This window comes from Pimephales promelas, chromosome 18, assembly GCF_988280905.1.
Source record: "Pimephales promelas chromosome 18, fPimPro1.hap1.1, whole genome shotgun sequence".
NCBI classification, from domain to species: Eukaryota; Metazoa; Chordata; class Actinopteri; order Cypriniformes; family Leuciscidae; genus Pimephales; species Pimephales promelas.
In genome coordinates, this window is record NC_142786.1 from 33,325,164 (window position 1) to 33,338,190 (window position 13,027).

Genomic DNA, 13,027 nt, shown 5'->3' on the forward strand with positions numbered 1-13,027 from the left:
TTGGAGTTTCACTGTAAAAAAATATTGATGGTTTGACTTAAAAAAGTAAGTAACCTGGTTGCCTTAAAATTTTAAGTTGATTGAACTGGAAAAAGTGAGTTAATACAATGAAGGAGATTAATTTAATCATCAGAAACTCAAAATTATATGTTATCTGAACTGAATCAATTATTTAAGTTGATTTGACAAAAGAAAAAATGTTGTGATTACTACACTGTAAAAAAATATTGTTGGTTTAACTTAAAAAAGTAAGTAACCTGGGTTGCCTTAAAATTTTAAGTTGATTGAACTGGAAAAAGTGAGTTAATACAATGAAGTAGATTAATTTAATTAATTAATTAATTTTAAAGTTATCTAAACTAAATAAATTATTATAAAGTTGATTTGACAAAAGAAAATATGTTGTGATAACAAATCTTGAAAATATTTTTTACAGTGCAACCTTTGAGTTTCACAAAGATGTGAAGTTTTATTCGTCCGAATGTTTTAATAATTACTGTAATTTAAATATTACAACAATTCACCCTTAGATTGTGTAGAAAACGCTGTTTTTTTCTCCTGCAAATTCTCAAATTCTCTCCTATTTATAGGCAATATATGGGGGAACCACAACACATTGTTGGAGCCGACAGCATACGCCATGCAGACGGGCCTAATGACACCAGTCAGAGGAAATGCCTTCAGCAAGATGTGAATCTCTGAATTTCCATCCATGATGCTGCATAGATAAGTGTGCCACCCACCCATCCAAGTCTTCTTTGTTTAGCATCATTGAGAACTAAAGCTGGGGAATAAAGGCTCAGGCTGTATAATTAAATATGAATTGGGGGCCACACTGGATCTAAATTGATTAGGTGATTTTAGTCAATCACGAATCAGTGTTGATTGTAGAAGTAATTAAATTGTAATATTAATGGGATTTGCAGCAACCAATTTTTAGTTAAAGAGCATTTCAGGCATGACTTCAGACCGTCCTCAAAATATGCCTTATTAATTTGTGGTAATCGGCCAAATATCAGGCTAAAGTCAACCTTGAAATGATATTGTGCTTTGCGGCATTTAACACAAACATGCCTCTGGTGGCATTTTTCATTTTTCGAGAGCTGATGTGCAAGAACACGTATTTCTGTGAAGCGAAACTGAGATGCCAGACAACAAAATGTCAAAAGCTGTTTTCTTCTCCCTTTTAATCGCTAAATCGTTTTTAACTACTGTGTTTGTACCTGGATCAGTGCATAATGTTAAAGAGCAACAAAGAAGCCCTAAGCCATCAACAGAAGGAAAAAAGACAAGCTCTCAGCAGATCTGTTTAAAACCAGGAATACACACTGCCAGGGACATTATCTAGCCTGAACGAGACAAACTTGATGAGTGCCTACCTAAACAAAATTAAATGTACTTATGATACCCAGAAATAGGCTAATTTGAACGGAGGCGTATTGCATTCACTTGAAGAAAAAAAAATCTACTCTGTTTTTCTGAATTAACGAGTTAATTTTTCATGAGAAAAAGTTTTTGCTCTGTTTTTCTGAATTAATGAGTTAATTTTTTATGAGAAAAAAAGTTTTTGCTCTGTTTTTCTGAATTAATGAGTTAATTTTTTATAGTAATTTTTTAGTAGTTTTTTTTTCTTCAAGTGAATGCAATACGCCTCCGTACACATTTAAGTAGGGTGACCATATTTAATTACCATAAAACCAGGACACTCGAACAGATACTCAAAGTTTATTCAAAGATGCCTTATTAATTTCAAAACATTTAAAGTAGGCTATGCCTCCTCTCTATGGATAGAAAATTGCTAAATTACAAGACACTAATAGGCTTCTCAGAGGTTACTCAACATGTTTTATTCTGATAATGAATGCAATAAATAATGTCTTTCTCTATTAGAAAAATAAACATTTAATATTTTGCTGTAGAGCTGATCTTTCCCAGCAGAGGAACCTAAAAAGAGCAAGTTAATAGGGTTTGGCTAGCTTTGACCGTTAGCCCCTACTGGTAGATGCTGAAACTACACCCTTCTGAGCGAGAGCATCTTTCTTCATTGATTGGCATTTTAAATTCAAGAGTTTTATTGTCATGTGCACAATAAAAATACACAATGGTTTTGACCTTACACAAAAAATAGACAATATAGTATAAAATACAGACTAAATATGCAAATATATACAAAACAAAGTGCAAATGTGCATTGTGCAACAATCAAGGTAACAGACAGCGAATAAAACGGGGAGTTGGTGTTTCATGTGTTGTTCAGGAGTCTGATGGCTTATGGTCCTTGATTTCTCACTCCTGTGTCATCATCTCCCAGACGGCAGCAGTGTGAGGAGATCGTGTTATGGATATTGTCCTTAATGATGTTGTGGCCCCTTCTGTGGAATATATACTAAAGTGATGAGTGGGCTACTCCACACATGAACTGTGCAGTTTTTCTCACATGCTAAAAGTGTGTATTCTGACTAAATAACTGTTCCCATTCAGGGAACTTCGAGCTGCGTGTAAACGCCGTGGGAACGCCTCTGCGTGACGAGTCATGAAGCACGTATGAAATCTGTCCAATGGCGAGACGGAACGTCATAGGCGGGGTGACGTATCGACCAGGAAACTATAAAGCATCCCCGAAACACAAGCGCAACAGCTTCTGAGTCTTCACAAGCGCTCTATGTATGAATATTGTCTGTCTGTCTGATATTGTATATATATATATATTGGAAATATGGCGAGCAAACAACAGCAGAATTTCAGAAAGTGTGTTCATCCCTGCCCTCGCTTCATCACGGGTGGGGATACACACGATCTGTGTGTTGTTTGTTTGGGAGTGCAGCATGCTCAGTCGGCTCTCGAGGGGGCCGGCTGTGAGCACTGCGAGTGTCTGTCCATGAAGACACTTCGCTCCCGCCGGGCACTCTTCGAGGAGAGTGGTTCGGTGCGCGCTCCCCGCGGCTCGGGTCCCGCTGCTGCCGAGGCACAGCGAAGGCTTGCGTCGTGGGGTTCGCAGATGGATCTATCAGCGGGGATTGAGACGGGCCCCGCCCTTTCTCTGCCCTTACCTGGTAGATCCAGTGCCTCAGTTCTCGCTGCGGGGGTCCGCGTTGCGGTTTCTCCTGCCCGGGCTGAGGCGCCATCACTTCAATTATCCAGTTCTGAGGAGCTGGATGTTGAAAGTGTGGATGCAGAGTCTATGGACTCAGTGGAGATCGGGGACTCGCCATCCCAGTCTCCCGCGAATGTAGAGCTGATGGAGGTTTTGACTCGGGCTGTGGAAAAATTAACCATTGAATGGCCAGTTGAAAAACAAGAGTCAAGAGTAAAAAGTAAAATGGATGAGAGATTTTTAAAATCACACTCACTACCTCCACGCCGGTGTTTGCCCTTTTTTCCCGATCTACACACCGAGGTGTGTAGATCGTGGAACAAACCAGTGTCAGCTAGAATTTTGACACAACAGACCTCTATGTACGCTAATATTGCTGGGTCTAGGGGACACGGTTATGGGGCGATGCCGAGGATGGAGGAAGTTTTGGCGAGCCATCTTTCTCCTGAGACGGCATCGTCTTTTAAAACACCGGCGTTGCCCACCAAGCCACTCAGAAATACTTCGGTTTTGGTGGGCAAAGCTTATTCAGCGGCGGGACAGGCAGCATCTTGCTTGCATACGATGGCCATCCTCCAGGCGTATCAAGCAGATCTGCTGAAGGATATGAGCGAGGGGGAGGTCGTCAGCACTGACGTGATTAATGAGCTGCGTCAGGCGGCAGATATTTCTCTCCGTGCCACCAAGGAGACGGCCAGATCAGTCGGCCGCTCTATGGCAGCCCTGGTGGCCACGGAGAGGCATTTATGGCTAAATCTGGCTAATATGAAGGAGAAAGATAAAGCTTTTCTCCTGGATGCGCCGCTGTCGACCGAAGGTCTTTTTGGTGGTTCTGTGAACGCAGTGATTGAGAGATTCCAAGAGGGAAAAAAGCAGGCAGCGGCGCTCCAGAAATGTCTCCCCGTCCGTACTCATCCTTCGGGGGCTGCTGGGCGAGAGCAGCCCCGCCCGTCGGGTTCCTCAAGGCATAGGGCGCAGCAGAAGAAGAGCGTCGCGTCTCGGGCTCCTCCCCAGCAAAACTGGGCTGAGACGCGGCGTTCTCAGGCGAGGTCTTCCCGGGATAGAACCGATCTGAGGACGGTTATTGTCGCCAGGAAGGCTTCGTCGAAGAAGTCCTGACGCCACTGGTGTCAGGCTACTGAGGGTGGTCCCCACCGTGAGACAGAGGTGTTCGCCGCTGAATCCGGCGCCCGCTCTCTCTCGGTGCCCTCAGGGGTTCGTTCTGCCAACCCTGCCTGTAATGGGGGGTGCAGACGGTCCCAGCGAGCGATTTCCCGAGGGACGCTCGTTTGCTCCGAGGAGCGATACAGAACGGTCGTTGAACCCTGCCTGTGCGCGGTCACAGGGCGCTGTTTCTGTTTTAAAAACTACTCCAGAGGCCAGTCTCGAGAGGCTGGTACCCTTAGTAGAATTTCTGGTAGAATGGGGAAGTCTTCCAAATATATCTCGTTGGGTCCTGCAGACTATCGAACGCGGGTACGCGATCCAGTTCAGGTCGCGTCCACCTCGTTTTCGGGGGGTTTTGCCCACAGTGGTGACCCCCGAGCAGGCTCTGGTTATGGAACAAGAAGTGAAAGCTCTGCTAATGAAGGGGGCGATAGAACGAGTTCTTCCTCCCGACAGAGAGCTGGGGTATTACAGCCGGTACTTCATTGTTCCGAAGAAGGATGGGGGGCTGCGTCCGATTTTAGACCTGCGCCTCTTAAATCGGTCAGTAGGGAAGCTCAAGTTCAAAATGCTGACTCTCAAGCAGATCGTGTCACAGATCAGGTCCGAGGACTGGTTTGTCACGATAGACCTAAAAGACGCGTACTTCCATATCTCCATCCTTCCGCAACATCGGAAGTTCCTGAGGTTCGCTTTTGGGGGCGAAGCGTACCAATATCGGGTCCTTCCATTCGGCCTAGCGTTATCTCCTCGAACCTTCACGAAATGCATGGACGCGGCCTTGGCTCCGCTGCGTCTCCAGGGCATTCGCATTTTAAATTACATCGACGATTGGTTGATTCTGGCTCAATCAGAGCATCAGGCGATTCGGCATCGAGATGCCGTCCTCGCCCACATCAGAAGGTTGGGGTTGAGACTCAACGCCAAGAAGAGTGTGCTTTCGCCAGTTCAGCGGACCACTTTTCTAGGCGTGGTATGGGATTCGACGACGATGCAGGCACGTCTGTCGCCGGCTCGTATAGCCTCGATTATCTCGACTGTCACGCAAGTGAAGCTAGGCCAGTCACTCACTGTAAAGGAATTCCAGAGAATTCTGGGTCTGATGGCAGCAGCATCCAACGTGTTACCGTGCGGCCTGCTGTACATGAGACCACTACAGTGGTGGCTCAGGACCAAGGGGTTCTCCCCGAGGGGAAACCCGCTCCGCAAGATCAAGGTCACGCGACGTGGTCTCCGTGCCCTGGCTATGTGGAAAGAACCTTGGTTCCTGTCCCTGGGACCTGCGCTGGGAGCCCCGTGTCGCCGGGTTACGGTGACGACGGATGCCTCTCTCACGGGCTGGGGAGCGATCATGAGTGGTCGCTCGGCCCGCGGGCTGTGGCAAGACCATCATCTCCGATGGCATATAAATTGTCTAGAGATGATGGCGGTGTTTCAGGCTTTGAAACACTTTCTCCCAGACCTCAGAGATCATCATGTTCTTGTCCGGTCAGACAACATGTCTGTGGTCTCTTACATAAACCACCAGGGGGGTCTGCGCTCACGTCCATTGTACAAGCTGGCGCGCCAGATCCTGTTGTGGTCCCAGGGGAAACTTCGGTCGCTGAGAGCGATTTATATCCCAGGATACTTAAATCGGGGAGCGGACATCCTGTCGAGGCAGGGGCCGAGGCCCGGGGAGTGGAGACTTCACCCCGAGGTGGTGGAGCTCCTTTGGAGACACTTCGGTCGGGCCGAAGTGGACCTCTTTGCGTCCAGGGAGAACTCACACTGCCCGCTGTGGTTTTCCCTGAGTCCTCCAGCTCCATTGGGGCTGGATGCGTTGGTACAGGAGTGGCCGAGGGCACCCCTGTACGCTTTTCCCCCGATTGCTCTGCTCCCAGGGGTTCTGGAAAGGATTCGCCAGGAGGGGGCCAGTGTACTTCTGGTGGCCCCCCGTTGGCCAACCAGGGTATGGTTTGCGGACCTGATTTCCCTTCTCGAGGGTCCTCCTCTGGAGATTCCGGTCAGGAGGGACCTTCTGTCTCAAGCGGACGGGGGGATACTCCACCCCCGTCCGGAACTGTGGAGGTTGTGGGCTTGGCCTCTGAGGGGGCCCAGCTCATAGATTCAGGTCTCTCGACTGAGGTCGTGGAGACCATCCTCCAGTCCAGAGCCCCATCCACGAGGAAGTTGTATGCCTCGAGGTGGAAACTGTTCACCTCTTGGTGTGGAGAGCGACAGTTGGATCCAGTTAACTGCCCGTTGCCGGCAGTGCTGGAATTCCTTCAGGAACGCTTCTCCACAGGGTTATCGTACTCCACACTAAAGGTGTACGTGGCGGCCCTATCCGCTTACCATGTCCCTTTGAGTGGAGCTTCTCTTGGGAGACATCCCCTGGTAACCCGTTTCCTTCGTGGTATCCTGAGGCTGAGGCCGGTAGTGCGTACGAGGGTACCGACCTGGGATCTAGCGGTTGTGTTGGAGGGGCTCTGTTTAGCCCCTTTCGAGCCCATTGATGAGGTGCCTGAGAAGTTTCTTACTCTCAAAACCATCTTTCTCCTAGCCATCTCTTCCCTAAAGAGGATTGGAGATATTCAGGCGCTGTCGGTTTCCCCCTCGTGCTTGGAATTTGCTCCCGGTATGGCGAAGGCTTTCATCCTCCCTAGACCGGGGTATGTTCCGAAGGTTCCAACTACGGTTGTCAAACCTATAGTGCTACAGGCCTTCTGTCCTCCTCCGTTTCGGACACCAGACCAGGAGAAACTAAATCTGCTCTGCCCGGTGAGGGCCTTAGACGCATATGTCCACAGAGCTGCCCTGTGGAGGGAATCAGAACAATTATTTGTCTGCTTTGGGCCTCCTAATAGAGGTTCTGCGGCGTCTAAGCAGAGAATGAGTAAGTGGGTGGTCGAGGCCATTTCACTTGCTTATGAGTCCTCTGGTCAGCCTTCTCCCTTGGCTGTCCGGGCTTATTCAACCCGGAGTATGGCTGCCTCTAAGGCATTTTTATCAGGAGTTCCCTTGTGTGACATCTGTGAGGCGGCAGGATGGTCTTCACCTCACACATTTGTGAAGTTTTACCATCTGGACTTCAGCTCCACCCCTGGGGCTCAGATGCTTTCGTCAGAATGTGCACTCTGATATTCATACAACGGACACCTGCTCGCATGGCGGCGTTGGTATTAGCGTTCCCACGGCGTTTACACGCAGCTCGAAGTTCCCTGAATGGGAACGTCTCTGGTTACGTATGTAACCTTAGTTCCCTGAAGGGAACGAGACGCTGCGTGTCTATGCCATACTCCCAGCATGCCCGTGAGCGCTTGCTTCAGTCCTATCAGAAGCTGTTGCGCTTGTGTTTCGGGGATGCTTTATAGTTTCCTGGTCGATACGTCACCCCGCCTATGACGTTCCGTCTCGCCATTGGACAGATTTCATACGTGCTTCATGACTCGTCACGCAGAGGCGTTCCCACGGCGTTTACACGCAGCGTCTCGTTCCCTTCAGGGAACTAAGGTTACATACGTAACCAGAGACGTTTTCAAGCAACATAATTTTGATATAATTCAATATATTTCACCAGTTAAAGGAGAACTCCGACGCAAAATGAACCTTTGGTCTAATAAAACATCGATACCTCGTCAACCGTTCTCTGAGATTTGTTTTCATGATAATCAAATGTAAAGAGTTTTATCTCTAAAAACGGTTTAGCGTATAACGCTAGTACTAGGGGCATTTACTAAGTAAAAAGAAATCGCTAGTTTATACCACTAACAAGGCTCAAAATAGCCCCACACTAACACAGTAACATAATGAGGGTCCGTACATGCAAAACATTGAGAACTTTGTAAGTGTACAGACCGTTTAATAAGAAGATGACAGTTCACTTGGAAAACAGTCTCGACTAGTCAAACCTCGAACGTCGTGCTGAGTGATCTGCGTTCAGGGATCGACTTATCAAGACTATTTTCTAAGATGGCTCCTGAAGTGAACTGTCTTTATAAAGTATCTTCTTATTAAACGGTCAACGTTCTCAATGCTTCTGTGTAAGTGTGGGGCTATTTTGAGCATTAATCAGACAGCTGTAATGGCTATTTTCTGGCTGGAGTGATTTGAAGCAGGTGTGTTGGACATAAACCATATGGATCTCTTGATCTCCAGGAGGACAAGCATCAACACTTCTGGTTATGTTTTTATTCCAATAAAGGTTCTAGGTACGATCAAATACGTTTTACAGCCTGACAAGCTCATTTTTACAAATAACTTTATTCTTGTAGCTTTTCAGAAATCCTTCTCCTGAACTGCGAGGGTGCTCAATCACTGCAGTCGACGACCCATGCGGTGAAAATGGCTCTGAGAGCACAAGAAGAGGGTTATTTACTGCATTGAGAGGAGATCGGTGAAGAATTGACTTTTTCAATCCCACTCCTGCAGATTTTAACTTTGTGTACAACCACTCTTAAATTGGTTTATAAATATTTTCCTCTTGCCTGGTTTTACTCGGATAAAACTCTCAGATAGAAATCTTCAATGCCGCATTATGTTGCCATTTTATTTTGTGATTTAGTGATATTTTCACTTTTTTATGCTGCAGTTTTTCTTATGCTCTCTTTCAAAGAAAAAAAGACAAAGTTTGTTTTACAACGAACTTCAAATGCTAATCATTTTGTCTCATTTCTTTAACCTTAATTGTTTTTATTTTTAGATTTCATTTTGTTTTATTGCAACAAGAATTAAGAATTCACACTCAGACTAGGAAATGAGAAGTGAAATGTGTGTTTTCAAGCTTCGACTGATGTTTTTTGTTGGATCACCACAGAGAGGCGCCGTAGCCCTTCCTCTGCTCTGCTGTCGGGGTTCATCTCCGGAGTTGGAACTGGGGGTTTAATAGTTTGTGGTGACGTCAGCGGGCAGATCTGGGGTTTGAGCTGCGCGTCTCCGGATGAAACTCAGTGGCGCAGCGGCTGGATATTTACCACACTCGCCGACCGGCTGGACTAAACCACGCTACCATGAACATCTCTGCTGTTCTGCTGTTTCTCATCGCCAGGGTCTGTGCGGAAAGTCTAGAGGGGCCAACAGGTAAGACACGCGGGCTTCATCAGACACTTTGATTTCCGAATCTGTCCTGGGAATTACTGAACATTCAAAGCAGACACTTCTATATCTCCAGCAGGAAAGTTCCTGGCGTAAGCTGGCGTTAAATACAACAAGAGAAAGGAAAGAAATTAGAATTTTGTGGAGAAGTTTTTATTGGTTTTCATTTTGTTTCTTCAATACTGGTTTATATGGAGCTTATGGACATTATTCCTCATGATTCAGTTCTGGGAATCAAGTGAAGTCTATGATTTTGGCATACGTTTTTTGCTGTCTGAATGTGGTTAAATGGTGACTGAGACTGTCACCAGCCTATCTCTTTTTTGTTTTCTGTGGAGAAGAAAGAAGGAAGGCTTGGAACAACACGAGGATGAGAAAATGACAGAATATATATATATTAGTGAATTTAATAAAAACAAAACAAAGAAAACGTCAGAAATGTGAAATATGTGGTTTACTAAATAGGCTATCGTGGCATCAAGTCAATTGATATCCATCCACTAATTACTATTTCACAAATGTATTTATGCATTCATGAATTCATGGCTGATCTAGATTTCTAGTATTTTGGCTCAGACTCTGCAAGTACGAGAACATGAAGAGGTATGCCCTGAGGATCTGTTTCTGTCAGACTCCGGTATATTGCCTGAATATTTAATTTATTTTTTGTCTGCTTGTTTAAAGTCTCTTGCTCCTACTTTTATGACATCAAATATGATTGCTGTAGCTGTTCTGGCTTTGCTTGTCAGGTCGTGTAGGGGTTTGTAGAGGGATTCTTGAGCTCCTGGATCAGTTTCAACTCTGAACATAAACTGTTTGACCTTACCAGGTTTTTTACAGTAATACTGGCAACACTGTTGCCAGTAATTTACTGTAAAAATGCACTAAAACTCAAGTTAACTAAAAAATACAACTTATTAGTTTTAGTGCATTTTTACAACACTGTTGCCAGTAATTTACTGTAAAAATGCACTAAAACTCAAGTTAACTAAAAAATACAACTTATTAGTTTTAGTGCATTTTTTACAACACTGTTGCCAGTAATTTACTGTAAAAATGCACTAAAACTCAAGTTAACTAAAAATACAACTTATTAGTTTTAGTGCATTTTTACAACACTGTTGCCAGTAATTTACTGTAAAAATGCACTAAAACTCAAGTTAACTAAAAAATACAACTTATTAGTTTTAGTGCATTTTTACAACACTGTTGCCAGTAATTTACTGTAAAAAGGCACTAAAACTCAAGTTAACTAAAAAATACAACTTATTAGTTTTAGTGCATTTTTACAACACTGTTGCCAGTAATTTACTGTAAAAATGCACTAAAACTCAAGTTAACTAAAAAAATACAACTTATTAGTTTTAGTGCATTTTTACAGTAAATTACTGGCAACAGTGTCGGCAGTATTTTACTGTAAAAAAAACCTGGTAAGGTCTAACAGTGTATCAAATAAATGTGTGAGTTAAACTGCAAAAATCCACCCATCCATCCATCAAACGGCCATCCGCTTGTCCTTAGGGAACGCTAGAGTCGTGGGCCATAGTTAATGAATAAACTTAATGAATAAACTATATTTCATTGGAGTAATTTATCTTAGCAAGCCTCACAAATGACTATAAATGTAACCTTCTATACTGATTCAGTCATTGTAATTAATGTATTGATTTAGGAAAACAATAATGTTGGCACATTTTAGCTTACATGACATTTTTTTGCCTAAGATGCAGGGGTTTTTTTTGTCATTTACTAACAACATTATTCTGTTCTGTCTATTTGGTGGCATTTGTATTTTGTCAGAGTACCCGCTGAGCTGTTTTCTGAGGGTTTTCGGGGAGCTTACTGCATGTATTGCGTTAAAGTCGATTTTTCTGTGTCTTTGAAGCATCCTTCATACTGTCAGATTACAGCATCACACAGTGGGGTGTGTGTGGGAGGTAATGAGACCTGAGTGCAAGTTCACTTCACTGACACTCTGACAGCATGTGTGTGTGTGTGTGTGTGTGTGTGTGGCTGCAATTGGGGGCGAGAAAGGTTACAGAGGGTCTCTCTCTGCAGTAATCCGAATGAAAGTGAGTGGGCATTTCAGAAAATGTGTTCAAGGACACAGAAGGGTTGCACACTAGGCCCTTGCCAGGGTTTAAAGGAAAAGTTAATGCCAACAATACAAATCTGTATGTTGTTTTTCCCACTGTATTTTATTCATACAGTAGTCATTATGAATTTTAAAGCCGTACAGTTTAATTCTAATTTAATTATTCAATTATAGTTTCCCACTCTGTTTTAGCTCTGAAAGCTCATCCTTTATACAGCGTATTCAAAGACACATGCATTGGCATAATAAATTGTATAACTTACTTGACTGATGAGCTGTCATGGTTGTTAGAGCTTTGCAGTTGGTTAAATAAACAGATACTATAAGAGATACAAACAGAGATTTCATGCCATTTGTTAAGAAGATATCTGGGGTTTAAGTGGAATCAATATTCAGATACGCTTCTTCACATTTAGCTGGGATTGGAGAATGCATTTTAACATTAAAAAATGAGACAAGTCAGCTTGAACCTGCTAAATCCTTTTTAGCCACAACCATCTGATATAAGTTTTGCATGACACTGAGATGCCCCAGGAGAGAGAGAGAGAGAGAGAGAGAGAGAGAGATGGGCAGACACACTACAGAAGAATGAATTTTACTAGAGCAGTGTCCCGAACCCCCAGAAACCCACCAGAGTCAGCAGAAAAGAGCAAGAGGTGGTTGATATTATGAAGGAGGGCAGCAGAGGGCAATCACTAGGCTATTCATTCTCTCAAACGCTTTGAGTCAGTACAGCTGCCTCGCGTCTTACAGGCATTGAAGGCATCTCTCTCGCTGCACACAGTCTCAGTTTGTTGTTCAAATCCAGTCTTTAAAACGGACCGTGCTGAAATTGAATCTTTGTTCATAGTGTTTTCAATTTTGCTGTATCTACATCATATATCCACTATACCGTTCTAAAGTTTTGGGTCGGTCAGAGATATATTTTTTAAAGAAGGAAAACATCTGCAAGGAAACACTAAATTGTCCAAGAAATCCCAGTTAAGACATTTTTTAATGCTACAAAATATTTCTATTTAAAATAAATGGGTCAAAAATCCCGAGGAGAAAATCATGGTTTCATGTGTTATATTAATAAAATATTTTGTTGCAATATTTCACCATATCGCAGTTTTACTGTATTTTTGATCTAATAAAGGCAGCCTTGGTGAACTTATTTGAAAATGTTCTTTTACCAGTCCCACGTTTTTTAACAGTAGTGTGTGTGTGTGTGTATAGTTAAGACATTTTTTTAAAACTACAAAATATTTATATTTTGAGAAAATCTACCATGGTTTCATATAAAAATTAATATGTATTATATTAATAAAATATTTTGTTGCAATATTTCACAATGTCGCAGTTTTACTGTATTTTTTATCTAATAAAAGGCAGCCTTGGTGAACTTATTCGAAGATGTTCTTTATTGTGTGTGTATATATACATATGAAGAGTTCAGATGCAAAAGCCTCTAAATGCCATTTGAAATTTTCTTCTTTAATGATGATTTTTATCAAACTTGTATATTTAAGTTCAGTAATTTCACTTAAATAACAATTAATAGGTAATTATCATTGCCATTTAAGTGAAATTACTGAACTTAAATATACAAGCTT

At 43.4% G+C, this 13,027-nt stretch overlaps 1 protein-coding gene across 11 annotated transcripts in view; it reads left to right on the top strand.

Annotated features, from left to right (window-relative positions):
- The first annotated feature begins 8,962 nt into the window (after positions 1-8,962).
- The window catches only part of ptprua (protein tyrosine phosphatase receptor type Ua), a 162,757-nt gene continuing 158,692 nt past the window's right edge, over positions 8,963-13,027 (top strand). For 3 of the 11 annotated variants that reach the window (XM_039652466.2, XM_039652465.2, XM_089122629.1), the window contains exon 1: positions 8,963-9,322. In XM_039652466.2, the coding sequence (XP_039508400.2) occupies positions 9,253-9,322 (70 nt within the window). In that variant the 5' untranslated portion in view covers positions 8,963-9,252. The remainder of the gene's footprint in view (positions 9,323-13,027) is intronic. The other 8 variants (XM_039652464.2, XM_089122630.1, XM_039652467.2 and 5 more) reach the window with 6 other exon arrangements.